The sequence below is a fragment of the Sciurus carolinensis genome, chromosome 5, assembly GCF_902686445.1.
Source record: "Sciurus carolinensis chromosome 5, mSciCar1.2, whole genome shotgun sequence".
Lineage (NCBI taxonomy): Eukaryota > Metazoa > Chordata > Mammalia > Rodentia > Sciuridae > Sciurus > Sciurus carolinensis.
This window is the reverse complement of record NC_062217.1, coordinates 54,387,811-54,408,506: the sequence shown is the minus strand read 5'-3', so window position 1 is coordinate 54,408,506 and position 20,696 is coordinate 54,387,811. Positions and strand designations below refer to the sequence as shown.

At 32.7% G+C, this 20,696-nt stretch overlaps 1 protein-coding gene across 6 annotated transcripts in view; it reads left to right on the top strand.

The window, feature by feature from the left end:
• Diaph3 (diaphanous related formin 3) overlaps positions 1-20,696 on the top strand; it is a 545,588-nt gene that overhangs the window by 282,189 nt on the left and 242,703 nt on the right. For all 6 annotated transcript variants that reach the window (XM_047553083.1, XM_047553081.1, XM_047553085.1 and 3 more), the window contains 3 exons: positions 8,774-8,869; positions 16,262-16,356; positions 20,123-20,224. In XM_047553083.1, the coding sequence (XP_047409039.1) occupies positions 8,774-8,869; positions 16,262-16,356; positions 20,123-20,224 (293 nt within the window). The remainder of the gene's footprint in view (positions 1-8,773; positions 8,870-16,261; positions 16,357-20,122; positions 20,225-20,696) is intronic.

The following is a 20,696-nucleotide window of genomic DNA, read 5'->3' as shown; positions in this document are numbered from 1 at the left end:
TATAGAAATAAAGAGAGAAGGAAACATTTGGATCAACTTTGTAGAAATCATTGTCATTTTTAGGTGTACATTTTAGTTTTATTCATGCAATATGATCTGAATGCCTTAATAATTTTGTACATGTAATAATGGTAACAAAAAATCTAAATATAACTTTAAGTACTTGTTTTATAGTGAAATTCTTCTTCCTCTCCATGTAGGTCTTGATTTATAGAGAAAAGATCTTCAACTATTTGTTTTTTGACATTGTCTACTAAAATAGAAAGTCAGATAATGAAAAGAAATGCATTTACTTAGGTACTTCTGATGATCACTATGGCTGAAATAATCAGTTTCACAAAATTTTATTTAGTGCTTCAGCCACTCTTCCTAAATATTGTATAATTCTTAACCTTGGATTGTCAAACAGACTTATTTTTGCTAGAATACTCTGATTAGTTATGACAGTCATATATTAATATTTGAATAGAAAAATAGCCTCTTTTCCCCCCGATTATTTTCTCTGTATTTGAGTATATAGCCCTTTATTTGTGTGCCTAGAAATAATAAAACTGGATTTGACAGATCAGATATGACTACGAAAATTTATATAGTTAGGGTTTTCAGTACTAAAGTATTTACTTTCCTATTTTGCCAAGGATCTATTGCCAACTTAAAAAAAAATCATTTCAAGTTCTTTTTTTTCACTATACTTTTTCTTATGTATTCCATATCTTCTGCCTCTAGGCTACTTAAATCTTCTTTGAAATCATACTATACTATCACAACCACTGACAATGTTAACTCTTAGAAATCTATTTTCCTTTTTGGGGCCTGTTCTCAAATTCTGACCTTTATCATTCTGTTCACAATGTATAACTGATAACTACCTTATTTCTACCTTATTTAAAATCAGCCACCACTGGGGAGGTAGTGGTGAGTGAATTCTTGACTTTCTCTTTGGAACTATAGTTTTTCCAAAGCTTTGAATCCTGCTTCTTGTGTTCAGAGACCAAGCATTTCTCTTTTCCTCCCTGGGCCTGTTGTATGGTGGCTATTAGCCTAGCCTCAGATCTAGTCACAGTGAAACACTTTCTTTGACCTTTGGAGAGTAACTTAGTTTCTGTTTGCTTAGATTTGTCATCCATAAAATAAGGAGATTGAATTCCATACTCCAGGACTGTTTTGCTTCTAAAATTTAAACAATTTGAATATTCTTTGTTAGCCTCTTTAAATCTGAATACCTAGAAAACAGTGAGGATAAATAATAGCAGTTAGGCAGATGATTCATAGATGTCTCTCTTGAATTTCTCAATCCATTTGAAGATTGTTAGGACCTCACATTTTTTTTTTTTTTTAATGTCCCAAATCGGTTATTCTTCTTACTTTTAATTGTTGAGTTGAATTTCTTGATTTCTCTCAGTGTTGTAAAGAACACTTGCTTATTTAATAAAATATTCTCCTCTCTATCCTCTCAAGGCTAGTATGTAATCTCATTAAGAAAAGGCCATTTACTTGCTATAAACATTAACCTGAAAGATTTCATAACATTCATGCTAAAGGACTACCAGAAAAAAACATTGGATTGATTAATATTTTAAAAATATTGTCATGAGATAACAACCCTGGCAGCACCAACAAAAAAATGTAATAAACAATAATTAGTATTTACTGATTTAAAATACATTATGGAAAGAAAAAACTTCATTGTTAGCTTTTGGGCCTCTTCTGATTTCTTTCACATTTAGAAGTGCATACTGTAGGTTTTTTAAAATGGTGAAATGTATGATAAAATTTATATAGAATTTTATTTTAAAAAAGGTCACATTTTAAATCAGTCTGATTAGAACATAATGGAAGATGAACTGAAATAAGATGTATAAAAATGTACCATGGAACTATAATTTTTAATGGAAAATTTAGTATAAAAGAAAAGATTTTGAAAGGATATTCTTTATATAATTTTGCTGCTATTTTTGAAACTTTGAAATAGTAAAAGAATAAAGTGGAAATGTAATTAAAAAAGACTTTTTTAGTTCATGGCTTTGGCAACATAGAAGTTTTGTCATCTTTGACTTCATTCTGACATAAAACCCTTATAAAATGCGGCATATGCTGTGTTAGTGATCAGAACTGGTTTTTGAACAGTATTAATCTTCTCTAGGAAAAATGGAGCCTTACACAGCATCTCTAGGAAGTAAGATTAAACACAGGACCTTTAATGGCAAAATAGCTAGATCAGAAGTATAGATGACACTAATAATCTGACTTACGATTCAAAGTTTCATGTATAATGAGAGAAAATCTAGTCTTTCAGTGAAGTGTATTTTGTACTGGCTTTAGAAGAACAACTTTACCAATGGATGAATGGAGTCTGGAGTTTGCTTCACTGTGGGCTGTGATTGTGCTATATACTCTGATTCCCTTCCTTCTCTGTCCCTGTGCAGGGAGGGGAGTTTATCTGAAGGTAATTATCTTGTTTCACTCTCACAGCTACTCTTCTAGGACAGTGCTCTTGTGTCATAGATGGGTGACCTAAGTGTTAGGTTTAGTGGTGAGTGATGGGGCCAGGATGCATAAGAACCTGGTATCCTCATTCTAAGCCCAAGTTCATTGCAGGGTCCTGACCTGCTAGGAAATCACACAGTGATTGCCAGCATTGATATCTAAAATAATATTTTTGTGTAAAAATTTTATTCCCACTAAATGTCCTCCTTGATTATTAGTCCTCCTTAATGAATCCTTTTTATTGTTGATGTATTAGTGTGTTTTCCATTGCTATAACAAAATAATGGGAGTTGGGTAATAGAAAAGAGGTTTTTCTAATTTAATTTTTATTTCTAAGCTTTAAGAGATTCAAGATTCAAGATCATGTCACCAGTATCTGCCTTATTCTAGTGAGGACCTTATGGTAGATGGCATCATGTTGGTAACATGTGCAAGAGGGAGCAGTTACATGGAAAGAGAGGAAGCCAGACACAGGACAGTGAGGGACCTGTTTAAGTCTTTTATAACAACCCTCTAATAAGATTGAACAGGTTCCCCAAGGGCTTCTTTCTCCTTTCAGAGGGCAACACCCCCAGTGATTTAATAACCTCTTACTAGTCCTGCCTCTTAAAGGTCCCACCACCTCTTAACATTCCCATACTGGGGACCAAACTTTCAGCACATGAACTCTTGACAACACACTCCAACCATAGTGATTGCTAACATTTAAATGCTGTTCTTGCAGAAGCATTTTTCCCTAGTTTTCCATTGATTTGAAGCAGTACATTAGGTGGCCGAATTGTTTTAATCTGAATTTTCCATGTGAAAGTCCCCCACCCTAAGTCTGTCTGTTTGGATAATAGACTCATTATCTGGTATATTAACTTAAACATCTTTCAGTCTTGGTTTATTGATTCCTGTTGTTTTCTTTTTTTTTTTTAATTTATTTTTAGTTTTATTTTTATTTATTATTTTATTTATTTATTTTTTGTAAACAAATGGGATACATGTTGTTTCTCTGTTTTTACATGACGTAAAGGCACACCATTTGTGTAATCATAATTTACATAGGGTAATGTTGTTTGATTCATTCTGTTATTTTTTCCCTTCCCCCACCCCTCCCACCCCTCTTTTCCCTCTATAACAGTCCTTCCTTCCTCCATTCTTGCCCCCCTCCTTAACCCTAACTCTAACCCTAACACTAACCCCTCCCACCCCCCATTATGTGTCATCATCCACTTATAGTGATACCATTCGTCCTTTGGTTTTTTGAGATTGGCTTATCTCACTTAGCATGATATTCTCCAATTTCATCCATTTGCCTGCAAATGCCATACATTTTATCATTCTTTATGCTGAGTAATATTCCATTGTATATATATGCCACAGTTTCTTTATCCATTCATCAATTGAAGGACATCTAGGTTGGTTCCACAATCTGGCTATTGTGAACTGAGCAGCTATGAACATTGATGTGGCTGTATCTCTGTAATATGCTGATTTTAAGTCCTTTGGGTATAGGCCAAGGAGTGGGATAGCTGGGTCAAATGGTAGTTGCATTCCAAGTTTTCTAGCCAGAGCAATAAGACAGACCAAAGAAATTAAAGGGATACAAATAGGAAAAGAAGAACTCAAACTATCCCTATTTGCTGATGATATAATTATATACTTAGAGGAACCTGGAAATTCCACCAAGAAAACTCTTAGATCTCATAAGTGAATTCAGTAAAGTAGCGGGATATAAGATCAATGCACATAAATCTGCATTTTTATACATAAGTGATGAATCTTCAGAAAGAGAAATTAGGAAAACTACCCCATTCACAATAGCATCGAAAAAAATAAATACTTGGGAATCAATCTCACAAAAGAGGTGAAAGACCTCTACAATGAGAACTACAGAACACTAAAGAAAGAAATTAAAGAAACCTTAGAAGATGGAAAGATCTCCCATGTTCTTGGATAGGAGAATTAATATTGTCAAAATGGCCATACTACCAAAAGTGCTATACAAATTCAATACAATTCAAATTAAAATCCCAATGATGTACCTTACAGAAATAGAGCAAGCAATTATGAAATTCATCTGGAAGAATAAAAAACCCAGAATAGCTAAAGCAATCCTTGGCAGAAAGAGTGAATCAGGGGGTATCACAATACCAGATCTTCACTCCACTACAAAGCAATAGTAACAAAAACGGCATGGTATTGGTACCAAAATAGAAAGGTGGATCAATGGTACAGAATAGAGGACACGGACACAAACCCAATAAATACAATTTTCTCATACTAGACAAAGGGTCCAAAAATATGCAATGGAGAAAAGATAGCCTCTTCAACAAATGGTGCTGCGAGAATTGGAAATCCATATGCAACAGAATGAAACTAAACCCATATCTCTCACCATGCACGAAACTAAACTCAAAATGGATAAAGGACCTCGGAATCAGACCAGAGACCTTGCATCTTAAAGAAGAAAAAGTAGGTCTATAGCTTCAACATGTCGGCTTAGGACCAGACTTCCTCAACAGGACTCCCATAGCACAAGAAATAAAAGCAAGAATCAACAACTGGGATAGATCCAAACTAAAAGCTTTCTCTCGGCAAAGGAAACTGTCAGTAATGCAAAGAAAGTGCCTACAGAGTGGGAGAAAATCTTTGCCAATCATACTTCAGATAGAGCACTAATCTCCAGAATCTATAAAGAACTCAAAAAAGTCTACACCAAGAATGCAAATAATCCAATCGACAAATGGGCTAAGGAAATGAATAGACACTTCACAGAAGAAGATCTACAAGCAATCAACAAACATATGGAAAAATGTTCAACATCTCTAGTAATAAGAGAAATGCAAATCAAAACTACCCTAAGATTCCATCTCACCCCAATTAGAATGGTGATTATCAAGAATACAAGCAACATCAGGTGTTGGCGAGGATGTGGGGAGAAAGGTACACTTATACATTGCTGTTGTTTTCTCTGTTAGTAAACTCTGTGTCTTTCTAGCCCTTGCCCACATTTTTACTCTTACATTGTCTTTTGTACAGTAGTAAAGACAGAACAAAACCACACATTTATTGCACTGTGGAGATGCTGCTACATTAAACTCAATAAGGGTCCAACTCACCATTTTTTTTTTTTAAGAAGATAGAATTGGTCAAGATTCGTTCAGATTCTGTTTGGAAGTTGAACTGCTTAAGGTTGCTTGTAAACATTTTTTTAATGTGACATTAATATACTTTTTAACTAATAAAAGGAATATCAGTCAAGTCAGGTATTCTTCCTTCTTTATGAGTTCTTTTGGTCAAAATTATCCTAAACATTTTTTTTTCACAAGAGTGATGTTGATAGTAGTAATAGTAGTAGGATGATAATTACAGAAATTATAAAAAGAACTGGTTATAAGAATTATATAATGAACTGAAGTAGAAATTGTTCAGTGTATTACCTAGTAGGTGTTCAGTAAACAGCATTTAAAATTTAAGATTATTTGTGTCTGACTTTTTTCTTTAGTTGGACTAGAAAATGCTTCAGAATGTGAAAGGAGGGATGGTAATGATTATGGATATAAAAACCAAATTGATTTAAAAATTAGATTCTACTTTCTTTTTTCTTGAGAAAATATGTACATTTTCTACAGAGTAGCAGATTGTCATTTGGTCATTTTAAGGAAAGAAACTAGTATTGTTACTAATTTTTATTTGAATATTTCAGCTAATATAATAATACAAAAGGTTTAAATTTTGGGTAGAATGAGATACATGTGTATCATATGGTACCTAGGGAACCTTAAGCAATGAGTGACTATTAAGATTGATGCCTTTATCTCCAGTTTGGATTTCTCTTCTCATCTGTACATCCAGTTGCCTCTGGTACATGTCCAGGGGATGTAGAAGAGCTTTTAAAATTGAACATGTTTAAAACTCGGCTGTTTCAGATGTGTTCATCATTTGTTCATCATTTTAACAAACCGTATCATCATTTACCTTGTTGCTTAAGCCTAAGTTTCCTCCTTTATTCTGCAGATTTCTATTTACCTACACAAGTGACAATATGTATATCCATATGAATGATATTTAGTGTGCAAATCTTATCCATATTCTTGGTAATATGATATTCTGGTGAACAAGCTTTCTCCCTCTAGGATTCTTACTCTTCAATGGAGGAAGAGAGACAATATCACATTTATGTTGTGTGCCAAGAAAGTACCTTTGGAGAAGAAAAATGGCAGAGTAATGGTGGTGAGGAGTGCTGAGTTTGGGGTTTGCAGTAAAAGTAGACTTTGCCAGCAAGTTTTAAGAGTATTTTTTGTGCTGCATTATGGTAAAGAGACAGGTTAGTCGTGCCTGGAAGTGGAGAGATTAGTTAGGAAGCAGCTGGGATCCTGATAGCTCCAAGAAGGAGAGTAGTAGTATTCAGGGAGGTTGTGAAGAGAAATTAGTTTGGTAACTGTTTTGGAGTCAACTGGATTCAGTGATGGACTTGGATATGGTTGAGTGAGAAATTGTAAAAGTGCAAACTTTTTGACCTGTGCAGCTGCATTAAGAGAATTCCCATCTCCTGAGATGAGGAAGGGCAGAAGAGTGATGTGGAGGTGGGTGTTTTCTTCAAACATGGTAAGCAGAGGCATCCAAGTGGAGATGTTAAAAATAATCAGCTGGATAGTGAAGTCTGGAATTCAGAAGAGAGATATGAGTTGGACCAATAATTAGACTAGTTCCCATTGTGGACTGTACTTTTAGAACTCCTGTTATTCCTGGTGAGGGTATTATTTCCTCTTGTTTGTATTACTATAATTCTCTTTCTCCTCTGTTACTATTTTTGTCATTTTTTTCAGTCTAGCTTCATTACCCTTAGTTGTTCTTTAATGCAGTTCTCTTGATTTCTTTTGCAAGATGCATAAATCTTCAGTGGCTCCTTACTACTCTCTATACAGTTCCACTGGATTTTCTTACTGGAATTTTCCATTGCTCCCATGAAACAATAAATAAGTGAGAAAATTGTGGGCTGGTAATTTGGTTTGGTAGTAGAACACTTGCCTAGCAAATTCAAGGCCCTGGGCACCACCACCAAAGTAAATAAATAAATAAAAATAAAGAGAGAAAAGTGATGAAAATTTAGAAAAGGAGATTAGATGATTTGAATGGTCTGGTAATAAAATATAAATCTGTAGTACTTAAGACAGAGTAATATAGAATAGGAATAACATGGAGAACAGTGGAACAGAATTAGAACCCAGAAAAACAAACCCATTAGAGTTACATGCAATTTATGAAAGTATAATTTAAAATCTTTGTGAAAGATGATTATTTATAAAATGATGCAGAAATAGTTAAATATGTTGTAAAACAGAAAACTTGATTGTTACCTGACACTAAGCACCATAATATGTAATTGCAACATGCCTCTTTCTGATATAAAAATAATAGAATTTTAATGTTTATCTTACACATTATATGAAGATCTTGTAACAAGTTACCAATCCTGTGTACTTATATCTTATGAAGATTTTGTAACCAGTTATCAATTGTTTGCTTTTTAAAGTTATTTTCAACTAACATTAGTGAATTTTTTGTGCTTATCTATCTAAACAATTTGTTTTGTGTTATCATGGTCTTAATTTTTTAAGATGACTGACTTTAATAAGTGTCACACAGAGAAGAAAGGTGATGGGACCACCTTAGTCATAGTTGTTCATCTTGACCATTGTATGCTGTATGATAACCACCAGGCATATATTGTTGTGTGGCATAATATGTTTATTATTGTATATTTCTGTTAAGGATAAAGTAAATTTATTTGTTGAATTTTTATAACACTAAGGCAGAATGAGCTGAGTATCAAATTTTAATTACTCTTAGATTTGAAAAACACATCCTAAATAATTACTCAATTTTATTGGAGCTGTATTCTTAAGTAAGTGTGGTATATCAAACATAAAACAGCCGTATGTTGATTTTGTTTAGCACTCTTAGGACTAACTTCTTAATGCATTCAAATCATATGTATATTGATTTTTATAATTGTGGCCATATACTATATTCTTATGGATAATTGTATTACTTCCCATAGTGTATATCAGTTTTGTTTTTTTCCTTCAAATATTTTCTCTCAGTACTTTCTCTAGTAGGATCACCAGTGCTTATCTGAAACTGTTTGAATCTGGGATATGTACTGTACTATATTATTTTTGTAACTGATTTAGAAGAGTTTTTTTTTTTTTTTTTATGTTTTTTTGATGGAAGTTCATTTTCTGTCCTTTTGCACTTCAGTGTCCCCTAACATAGATCTGCCCTTGGTTTACAGAGAAAAGAGATGAAGAAGATTTTGAGGAGAAGAAAGCTATTAAGAAGAAGATTAAAGAACTTAAATTTCTAGATTCTAAAATTGCTCAGAACCTTTGTAAGTATCATCTTTTAATAGTGTTATCAAAACACGTACAGATTTTTTTCATTTATGACTTGTTTTTCATTTTGTTATTTTAATTCTAATATTTGCTTAATTTCAAAGATAACACTCCCTTCTGCAAATTATGAGATTAAATTCTTCAAAAGACTAGTGCATATTAGAAAATAAGAAAATGATTTAGGATGAAATCCTATCTTCCATAACTGAAAAGAAAGTTATTTCAAGTCTCATTTTAAAGTATAAAAATAAAGACAAGGAATTCAAGTAATGACATCATATTTTTTTAAAACTTGGTAATACATCACTTCTTTATATACCTCTGAATCTATTATTTGTGATACTTGATCACACATGAAGGAGGTTAGAATATTAATGGAAATAGGGATGATGATAAAATGAATTCCATTATCCCATCTGAGCAGTTCAAAGCCTTTCTTCAAAAGTACTGACTGGAAATATTTTAGATTTAATTACTGTTATAGCAGCTAAATACTTAGTGTTGAATGTCTTCCTGACTGAGTTACTGTGAGAAAAGAAGCTAAATAATTTTGCTCCTAACTCATTTCTAATTGCATCTTAAATACATCAAGGATAGTTCTGCTTGGAGCTGAGATAATATGACCATTACTTTCTGATGGTGTATGAGGGATATAATGTGGAGACTATAGAGGGATGAAGAGAGTCAACATGACTTTTAATCCACCTATCAATTATTACATGCCTCAAGTGAGCTTTTAGCAAGTATTGGTCCAAAACAGTTCTCCAGTGAGAGGATAAAGATCCATGGTATTGATTAAAGAGAGTTATGTTAGAGGTAATATATGCAAAAGATAGGGTTGACATTCCTTTTATGAAGGTTTTGATAGTGACTCCCTTTCATCCTCCCCATGAGAGAGGATCATCACTTTTCCACAGTGTAGGTTGACTTCCACCCACACAGAACAGTGTGAAAGTATTAATGATATTGCACAATATTTTCTTCTCTTTTTGGGGCATAATTGCACATCCCTGCCTCTTTCAAGTTAAGTATAAACATGTGACACATTCGAGTCAATGAATATGTATGTGGAGGTAACATCAATTTTGGGTGGAAATATTTAATTGATGATGAGCACTTCCAGTGATCTCTTTCCCTGGCACCCACAATGGCAGTGAAAGTGGCGTCCACCATCCTGATAAGAGGATCATAATTAGCACAGCTCTGCCTCTGTGGTAGTGATAGACACATAGTGTCAATGGAAAATATTTGTGTGTGTGTATATGCTTATTAGTCCCCTGAAAATTTGGGAGTTGTTACATGATACATGATTTTAGGAACACGTCCACATCCCCAGATCATGGTAATATCCAAAAGTTCTAATTCAGGAATCTGAAACAGGTGATTTTGTTTTGAAAAATATCCATGACCTGCACATTGCTAGTCTTGACTTTAACTTTGTCATGGTTCCTAAAGAATTATCATTTTGAAAATAGTACTTTCTGAATGGATCCACCATGATGACTTAGCTTAAATATTCATCTCATTAGATCTGTTGGGCAGGGTTATTCATTATTACATACTACATATGTGCTAAATAGGATGTACTAGATAGTTAATAGCATATACTAGTAACTGCTGATTAACTCTGTGCGCCGGTCCTGATATTTGGCCTTTATTTTTTTACTACAACTCTTCCAGGTAGGTATTAGCATTGACATAATAGGTAGAAAATCTGTAGGGTTTTGCAGTTAAGTGAATCAAATAAGGCTGCTCATTTTGAAAATGTTTCAATAGGTATAAGGTTTTTTTTATTCTTGTTTACAGAGTAGAAAATCACATTTTTATTATAGAGAAGGATCCTGTTTGTGATGTTTAACCACAGGATATATATCCCATTTGTTTAATTGAGAACCATGTTACAAAATATAAGATCAAAAGATCCAGAATTTATACCATGCCTGACGGAATCCATTTTAGGATTATTCTTGCCCTCTCAGATTGTGGGGGAAAAATGTTATGATGGAAGCTTTATGAAACTTTGACAGCCTGTAATCTTTACTGTAATTATAGTTGGATTTGCAACTGGGCTTTGTCTGTAAAATTCAGTCTTGAAATGAAAAATTCTGAGAAGAGTCTTATTTAGATAGTGGTACGGTCTTTGAATGAGGCAACCTGGAGTAAAACTGTGGTCAGTAATAGAAATACATCCAAATGGAGAGATTCACTTCTAAATTTTATTGAAGAGAAAAATGATGGGTGTGTACTACATAAGTTCTCTTAGATTTCCCATAACTGAAAAATTCTTGAGAATTTTGAGGAGAGGTTATAAAAATTATGCATTTATTTGTCTACTCATTTAAGGGTAGGTTAGATTTCCTATATTTTGAGTTCATAAAGGTTTTGGCAAAGATTCTGGGTTCATCATTAGTGGATAGAATTTCGGGATCAAGAGCAGTCTCAGGAGTTTTATAAGATTCATGAGTTTAACCAGACTTTCTTTTTTTTTTTTTTTTTTTTTTGAGTCAATTTAAGAGCTGTAAAGGGAGAAACCCTGGAATCTACAAATTAATGTAAAGGTTTAAATATTTATAAATTCCTTCACAGAAAACAAGCATGACTCGTTCTAAAATCTGCACACTTTACACTCCTTAACTGAACCCAAAGCTTCCTACTGGGATCTATATAATCACATTTTGAAGGATAAGATGTATGTTAGTAGAAAGATTCATTTTAATGGGCCTTTTGGAGGTTTTAACTGAGTATCTTTTATGTTATTCTCAGTAACTTTTAAGTATTTAAAAAATAAAGTGTGTACTTGTTTTTTGAATTGTCTCTTAGGCATTAGGTTAATATTAACTTTTCAGTAATTTTGTCCGATAGTTATTATAGCAATTGCTTTCAAAAAGACAATTAATTTATTAATGAACTATTAGAACCTTATTTTGGTCTTTATAAATATGTTTATAGTACATGATGTTTTAATTATAGGATACTTGAAAGTTGTGAACAAATGACAAATATATGAGAAAATAAAAAGAATAAGCTATCTCCGTCTGCAAAGCAAATTTTCCTATTAACATTTTGTATTTTTTGTTTTCTTTATGTATTGTTATTATGTATAGTATGTTGTTCATATGTTTTATTCATCTTATTTGTTATTTATTTACATCCTTGTATAAGTGAGATTCAGGAACTTTACAGTTTTTTAATCTGTAAAGTTACTGGTTCCCCGGTACCACAAACACTTCTGACCCTTTCATAGACTTAGAGGTCCCAAGAACACTTTCAGGCTTCATAAGTCATTACAATAACTTACAGAACGTACACTATTTCAGTTATGGTTATTATAGCACAATGGTAGATTAATATCAGTTAGGGAAAAGTGCATGGGCTGAGTCCAGAAGAATTCTAAATATGAAGGTTCTGCTACTCTCTTAGTGAAGTCATGGGCATGTCTAACTTCTGGCAATGATGTATGACAATGCTCAGAGCATTGCCAACCAGGAATATCCACGGTGTTTAGTGTTTGTACTGAGACTTGGTCCTGGCTGAATCTCTATATTACTGACCCTAATTTATAGCCCCTGTAGAGGAAGAGCTGAAACCTTGAGGCTCAAAACCCACACTAGAAATTAGATCCTTACCATACACCGTGTAGTTTGGCTCAGTATCTCCAGGTGCCAAAGACACACTTCTCAGGCAGAGTGTTCCAAGGGTTTAGAGTATACCTCATAGGCAATGAGGTCAGCCAGACCTCACCTGGGTAAGGTTAATGTTTTATTTCACATTAACATACTTCTAAAATTTTTTCCTGTTATTCATTTAAAATTATTTTATATTATAAGGATATGTGTTATACGTGAGAGATTTATATTCATGATAAATTTACTATTAAACAAAACATCTATAGTTAAAAGATTGCCTCTACTTTAGAGACTTATGTCCCTCTCCAATTTTATCCCTTTCCCAGTAAGAAGTAGCCTCATCCTGATGTTCAGTTAAGCATTAATTTTTTTTCTGTAGTTTTACCAATTATGTACATGTTCCATAAATTTGGTTTTGAATTTTACAAAACTAAAACCATATTAATTCATTCAGCTATAGGATAAATATCTCCATTGCAGCATAAGATTACATTTTTGGAATGTCACACTTGATTCGTTCAAGGCTTAGTTGACTTTTGGGTGATGTTCATGCTAAATCTGGTCCACTACCTGTTTTATGAACAAGTTTTTTTGAAACATTAACAGGGCATTTGCTTACATATTGTCTGTGGTTACTCTTGAGCTACACTAGTTGAGTTGGTCTTTTTGACATACTGAGTGTCAACCCCTGCTGTAAGTGTGGACAGTTGTATATTTGTACTACTTTACTCTTCCCCTCAACAGTGCTTGTTTCTGTTTTATCTCCCCAGTGCTTGGTGTTTTCTAAGATACTACATTTTTTTTTCCACTTACCAAATTTGGCATTTGTTGAGCCTCCTTGATCTGATGATGTTTGTCTTTCTATAATTCTGAAAAGTTCTTAGCATTTATTTTCAAATACTTATTTTTAATGTGTATTTGTTAATTGACACATTAATTGTACATTTTAGTGGGATTCACTGTGGTTTGTCCATACATGCATACAATATATGTTAATTATATCCATCCACCCTTCTTCCACCCTGTGCCACCCCCATCCCCTATACACCCTGGCTGAAACCCATCCTGGTCTCTAGTAACACTATTTCTACTTCAGTTCAACTTTTACCCCCCCCCCCACCCCGCCCTTTCTTTCTTATAATCTTCCACATATTAGAGGGAACATGTGATACTTGTCTTTTTTGGTCTCGTTTACTTAGTTTAACATCATGTCCTTAAATATCCTTCTTTTCTGGTTCTCTTAAGATTTATGTTTAGCCCTCCTATTAGACTTCTTAAAGTTTCCTCACTTAACTTCTGTGTCTCTCAGCCTATTATGTTTAAGTCATTTTAGATGACTGTGCTTATGGGTCCCCAATTGATGTTACCAATTTTCTTTTCATCAGTTGCCTAATTCATGTATATGTTTATATTTTTTATTTCTTTAAGTTCTACTGCTTTCTTTTTCAACTTATTTTATTTTTAGTGAAACTTTTCACCACTACACCCTCTCTACATTTCAAGCTTTTGTTCCATTTCTGTAAATAACTGTTTTCTCCTAGGAGTATTAATTTTCCTTCTTTTCAGGATACCTTAAAAATACTTTTAAGATTAAAAAATGTTGTGGCTCAGTGATAGAGCACTTGCCTAGCACATGTGAGACACTGGGTTTCATTCTCAGCATCACATATAAGTAAATGAATAAAATAAAGGTATACCAAAATCTAAAAAAAATTTAAAAAAAATAAAAATCATGCTTTTTAGATATTTCTAGAATGTTTTATGCTTTGTCATACTACCTGAAACATAACACTATAATAACTTTCTTTCTCAATTTCTGTATTATGTCCCAGAGTAATTTTGGTTTGTCCCAGAGTAATATTGTTTTTTCCCTTTAGCCTGCCAACCTTTTCTATTTTTGTTTTTGTGTTTTGTTTTGGGGTACTAGGAATTAAACCCCAGGGTGCTTAATCAATGAGCCACACCTCTAAATCTTTTTTTACATTTTTATTTAGAGACAGGGTCTCACTAAATTGCTTAGGTCCTCACTAAATTGCTGAGGCTGACATTGAACTGGAAATCCTCCTGCCTTGGCCTTCTAAGCCACTGGAATTACAGGTGTTTGCCACTGTGCCCAGCCTTTTCTGTATTTTTAATTGTATCCATAGATTGTGTATCTTGATAGAATTTGTTGTTTTTAAGAAGGCATCATTAGTGTCACGACTTCATGTTAATCTAAGTTTATAATCCAGATGTGTCTTAACAGTTCATCTCAATTTGCTGGCTCCTGAGGCTTACCATATGTATTTTTTTAATTTGCCACTTTTATTTCTTACTGTTTTGATTTTACATGTGTTTGTCCCCATTTCCCATGTCAACCTCATGTTAATTCAAATTATTTTAGATGCTTACTTATATTTGAAGAAAGAATGATACTCTATGAATTCCAAGGTAGATTTTTATCCTGTTTTTTTGTAAGTATTATCAAACATAAATCTTTTCACATTTCCCATTGATTTTTATACTTAAGAAGTTCTTCTCTAATCAGAGACGAACTAGATTTTCATGCCAAATTTTTTTCATTTTCATTTTATTTTTTAATTATTCTTCTGCATCTTGCTTTGTACATGATATATATAAATCATGATATATATATATATAATAGTAATAGTTATTCCTTTTAATTATATGAGTATCTGTTAGTAGATCTTTTAGATCATTTATTTCATCTCAATCATAGTGATCACATATTACTATTCCTGTGTTCAGAAATGTGTGAATGAAGTTGGTGACAAGAACAAGTGAAGGTGTCTTTGCTCATCTACAATTGACACATGTTCTCTTCAACAACAAAAAGTAATCCAAGAAAGAAGCAGATAACATTATCCAAAAATAGTTTTTATGTGCAGTTACCCATAGACCAGATAACATAGTTTACTAAGTTAAAAAAATAAAAATCAAAGGGTGATTGGTAGCCAGTGCTGAATACGGTCAAAAAATTACATCTCTGAACATGGAAATATAATACTAGAATAAGGGGGGAATAGGAGAAACATTATATCTAATTTTGTGAAATATCTTTATATCCCTCAAAAGCACTTGACAATATCATTATAAGACTAGATGTTTAAGTATCAAAAAAAAAGTAATATTTGAAATTCTCAGTATTGTATTATTGCACAAAATTTATTTGGATAATTTATCATGAAAATTTATTTTATAAAATGTAATATTTTAAGATTTAGTTATATGCAAATACTTTTTCTAGCATATTGTTTACAATACTTCGGAATAGTGAAGTTATAATCTTTGTAAAAGTGTTAACATGTAGTACTCTTAAAAATGTTTTTTTTTCTCAATTATTTAGTAGGACTGGAAGATATGATATAAGCCAATAACACTTATGTTTAAACAAATATTACATGTGCATATTGGGGTTTTTATCATTCTTTTTCATTACAATGTGCTGTTTTTAGAGTGTATCTAACATATTTTAGTTCTTTTAAATAACATGAAAGTTGGCACATTCCTCTGGTAAACACATAACTAAGCATTTGAAAACTGACCTTGTTTCCTGCATCATAATACAGGATTGTTGTTTAAACCGTAATTCTACAAGTGCAAAAGAGAATAAAATGTGCTAACAAAAGTTCCCCCCATGATAACTATCCTAAAAGAATAAATTTTCTCACTTTATGAATTTATACTTGATTTTACAAATAGAATTTCATCTCAAATTTTCTTTATTTTCTTCTTCTTTTTGAACCTGTTTTCCTCTCTCAGCAATCTTTCTGAGCTCATTTCGGGTGCCATATGAGGAAATAAAGATGATGATATTGGAAGTGGATGAAACACGGTTGGCAGAGTCTATGATTCAGGTAAACAAACAGAGCCTAAATTCCAGTATTTCATTGCAGACTTCTCATTAAGTAGAAGTCTGTAAGTGAAGCAAAATTCTTAACCCTAATCATTCAGCTGGAAAATCATTGCTACATAATTAGTTTTAGCATAACTTCTGCATTGCCAGAAGATAAAACTTTGCATCTTTTCTGGACTGCAAACTAAATATAATGCTATCAAAATCATTACATTTCAATTATTTTAAATGACTGTTTCTGAAAGGCAAATTTATTTTTAACATATGTATTTGTGTTACAATTATCATTTGTGATATGTTCATTTAAATTTGTAGAATGTGTTTTTCTTAGGTTTATGAAGTTGTGTTATTGTTTGGTATAGGAGGTTGAGACAGTTTTTACTTAGTCTTCTTCACTTACAACCCTTTCTAGATTCACTGTGGCTCATATAAGTACTACAGATTGTTTGCATGGTGCTCTGAATTCACTAAGAAGGATGGAACACTTTATAAATGGTTCTTACTTGATGTATTTTTGAATGAATGATAATATGGTACCAAAGTTACTTACTAAATTCCACATCAGAGATTGGGGAAGTATGTATATGGATAGAATTTAACGTTGGAGACTCAAAACACAAATTGTATTTGAAAGAATATCTTCATTTTACTCTCTTTTGTTTTGATAAGAACGTTTGTAAAAATGTATTTTTAGTAATAAAGAGCCAGACACTATTATATCAACAAGTGATTAAGATTATTTTAGATGTTTTAAACCTATCAAGGAATGATATCTTTAGAAGTTGTTCTCAGTTTGCCTCTCCTTATCTTGTCTTCGAAGTTTGATGGTAATATGCTGTCATTTGTGATTTATGCCAGGTATCTCCAACACTCAGACTACTTGATTCAACAGTTCTTTCTTAGGCATTTTTTTCCCCTCTAGCTTTTTTTTTTTTTCAACTGAATTTTTGTCTTTATTATTGTTGATTGTGTATGTGGCTTCTTGCTGGGAGCAGATGCTAAGTTCCTTAAAGAAAAAATTTCTACTTAATACATGTTTGTATTTCTTATAATGATTTTGTTAAATATTTAGAGTAGCTCTTAACTTGATTACATGAATGTTTTGGATGATCATGTGGCTTTTATCATCTAGAGATAGAAAAAGGTCATTTGCCTTTTTAAATTTTTGTCCAAATAGTTTCAATTTGCTAATTCTTAATAATTAGCAATAATGATTTCTTAATGTATTAGTCTTCTATTGCGGCTACAACAATCCATCACAAACTGAACAGCTTAAAATAGTGCAAATTTAATATCTTATACTTGTGTAGACTGTGGCATTGCCCTCCCTGTGCTGAAGTCCAGGTGTTGGCAGGCTGTCTTCCTTCCTTTATGCTCTAGGAAAGACTCCGTATCTGTCTTTGCCCAGTTGCTTATGGCCTCCTGCCTTCCTGAACTCCTAGACCCTTTCCTTCATCTTTCCGTCTAACCATATTGCTGTTGTTGCTTTCTTTCATGGTCGCCTCTCCCTCTCATGCTATTGCTTTATTTTACTTTTCCACTTTTAGAACTTCTGTGATTGCATCGGCATATCAGATAATCCAGTATTTTCACCCTAATTTAAGGTCAGCTGATAGCCACCTTGGTCCATCTGTAAACTTATTTGACTTTGCAATGTAACCTACTGTTTTCATAGGTTCTGTGAGTAGACATGGGCATCATGGAGGGATGGGTGTCATTATTGTGCATATCATGCGTGGTAAATACCAGTTTTATGAGTTTAAAAACTAAAAATACATACATAAAAATGAAGGAGTTGGTCCCAACAGGCTTTTATTAATTCATTTTGCAAGTATTTTATTGTATCACCATGCATTGTATTAGACCCTATCAGAGGTAGACCTCACCTTGGAATTTGTGTTTTGCCAAAGAGGATGACTTTTACACCTATAATTATAATACAAAATAGGCATACTTTAATCAAGATTGGTGTAGAACTAAAAAGCATGTAGGGATATGTACTCTATGTGGTGTATGTGGAGGCAAGGGCACTTCAAGGGCAAATAAAGCATGAGTATAGAATAGGGTGGGGATTGTATGAAAAATATAGTGACAGGCAGCTATTCTGACAGTAATAACACTGAGGTAGGAGGCAAAAGCTGGGTGTATTTGGACAACTTGTAGAATTAATGCACAGTCATTTAAGATTTATAGAGGGCGAGGGAAATTTGATAAGAGGAAAGCAAGGGTAGATTGGGCCTTTACTCCTATACATCCTAGTAGTTTTTCACATTAGAACACAAAAACAAAGTGAACAAATTTATGAGGAAATATTAAAAATCTAATTATACATTAACTAAAATATTCACAGAGATTTGATGGTCATCTAAAAGAATGCTAAACAAATTCACAGATTCAGTATAATAATATCACATGGACAATCCAACTGTCAACTCACATGGTTAAAGAAAAATATAAATAATCATGTCTTTGGTCTCAGGAAATTTCACTAAGAGACATTTCAACTTATGTGGGAAAAATCACATGCCTTGACTGTTTTTGCTCACTTTGCTAGTATTTATAGTGAATACTTTTTCTAGAGATGATCCTTCATTGCCACCTTTTTGTATTTGATCATTCAAACAAGTTTTTGTCCAAAGGTATACAGTGAGTCAATAATTTGTTCTTTGATCTAACTTTTTTTGATGTATAATATTCTCTTAACACTATTGTTAACTAATAATGCCTTGAGAGATCTTTTCTGCCAATAAATACATACCATATATGCTTAATTACAATTGATGCTCAACTTTGGTATTGTTCAAAAATTACTTACAAAATCTGGAATTGTGAGAACCAACCACTCTTTTTTCCCCTTAATTTTAATATCACTACATTAACTTGTTATAACACTATTACGGTCGAGTTTATTTCTATTTGGAAGGCTATGTAGACTTTGTCCAAGAGATGGTTTAATCATTTATGTTCTGTTGGGAAAGTGTAATTATGTGTATTCCCCTGGTCTTTGTTAAAGTAGTTCTTTTGTTTAAGTATGACTTGGAAAGGCTGTGCATAGAAAAAGGAGCCAGAGCAGTCAAAGGAATCTATGGTTTCTAGAATGCAGATGCTACAGTTAAAGGGCCTTTGAGCCATGGACACTTAAGTTCCTAGAGGATCTGTTTTTATGTGTTTTATCTTTAAGTATATCATCCTGTATCTGCAGTGCCTTTAAAAATTTTTTTCTCAACTTTAGAAAAGTTACTTTGTCATTTAGAGATACCTTTGATTTATATTATTAAAACATAATCCTACTGGTTAAATCTTGCAAGCACTGCCATTAAAATTTCCTTGATTTCTTTTCTATCAGTTTCTTTGCCTTTTACTAGCAATATGGTGATTTCTTTTATCCCTCTGAGTGAAGTGTTAAAATATGTCTGACTTTGCCTGAAATTTCTGACATTTAATTCCCTATAGCTGAAATGTAAAGGATCACATCTATCCAGGTGAGAAAACTGTTCCTTTGCTATAGATTGAGTTCTTATTTATAAGCTAATCAAATAAACATTCAGTAGTGTTTGATTTAAATATATAATTATTCTGGGATAGAGAAAAAGAAAATTGTTTCCAAGTTGCAGAAAGTGTTGCTTCCAGCTTAATATAAAGGAGGTTACTTAGAAATAAAACTAAAGATTAACTTCCTCACTGGTTTCCTTTCCATAGTTTATTAATTTTCATAAAATTTGAGAAATTCATTGACTAAAGATGTTTTATTTTGACTTCAATTTTAGAACTTATTAAAGCATCTTCCTGATCAAGAGCAGTTAAATTCCTTGTCTCAGTTCAAGAATGACTATAACAACTTATGCGAACCTGAGCAGTTTGCTGTTGTGGTGAGTGTTAACCCTTTTGAGGGTTTTTTTTTTTTTTTTATATATATATATTTTCTGCAAAATAGGACAAAGAAAATTGCAAAGCTTTTTCCTACTTTTACCCACATACACTTAATATTCACCTTGCTGGTATTTTTAACCTAAGGATATTCATGGGAAATTATCTTGATTTAAGATAATATATTGAAATTCTATCCTTCAATGAAATTCAAGGGGCATTCAAAAAGTGTATGTACATTTTTGTATGTTCTGTGTTTAATGTTAAAATATTAAATGAATACTGTACTACTTAAACATATATTTGTGATTCATTCTAGAGCTGTTCATCTCACCATACTGCAAGAGTAATGTCAATTTCTTGTTCTAATCACTCACTTGAGTTCATCTCATGGTTTTGACTCTGAAATTAGAAATACAGTCTCCTCTGCAATAAGGGTGAAGAATGAATTCCTTTAAAAAAATCTTTGAGGCA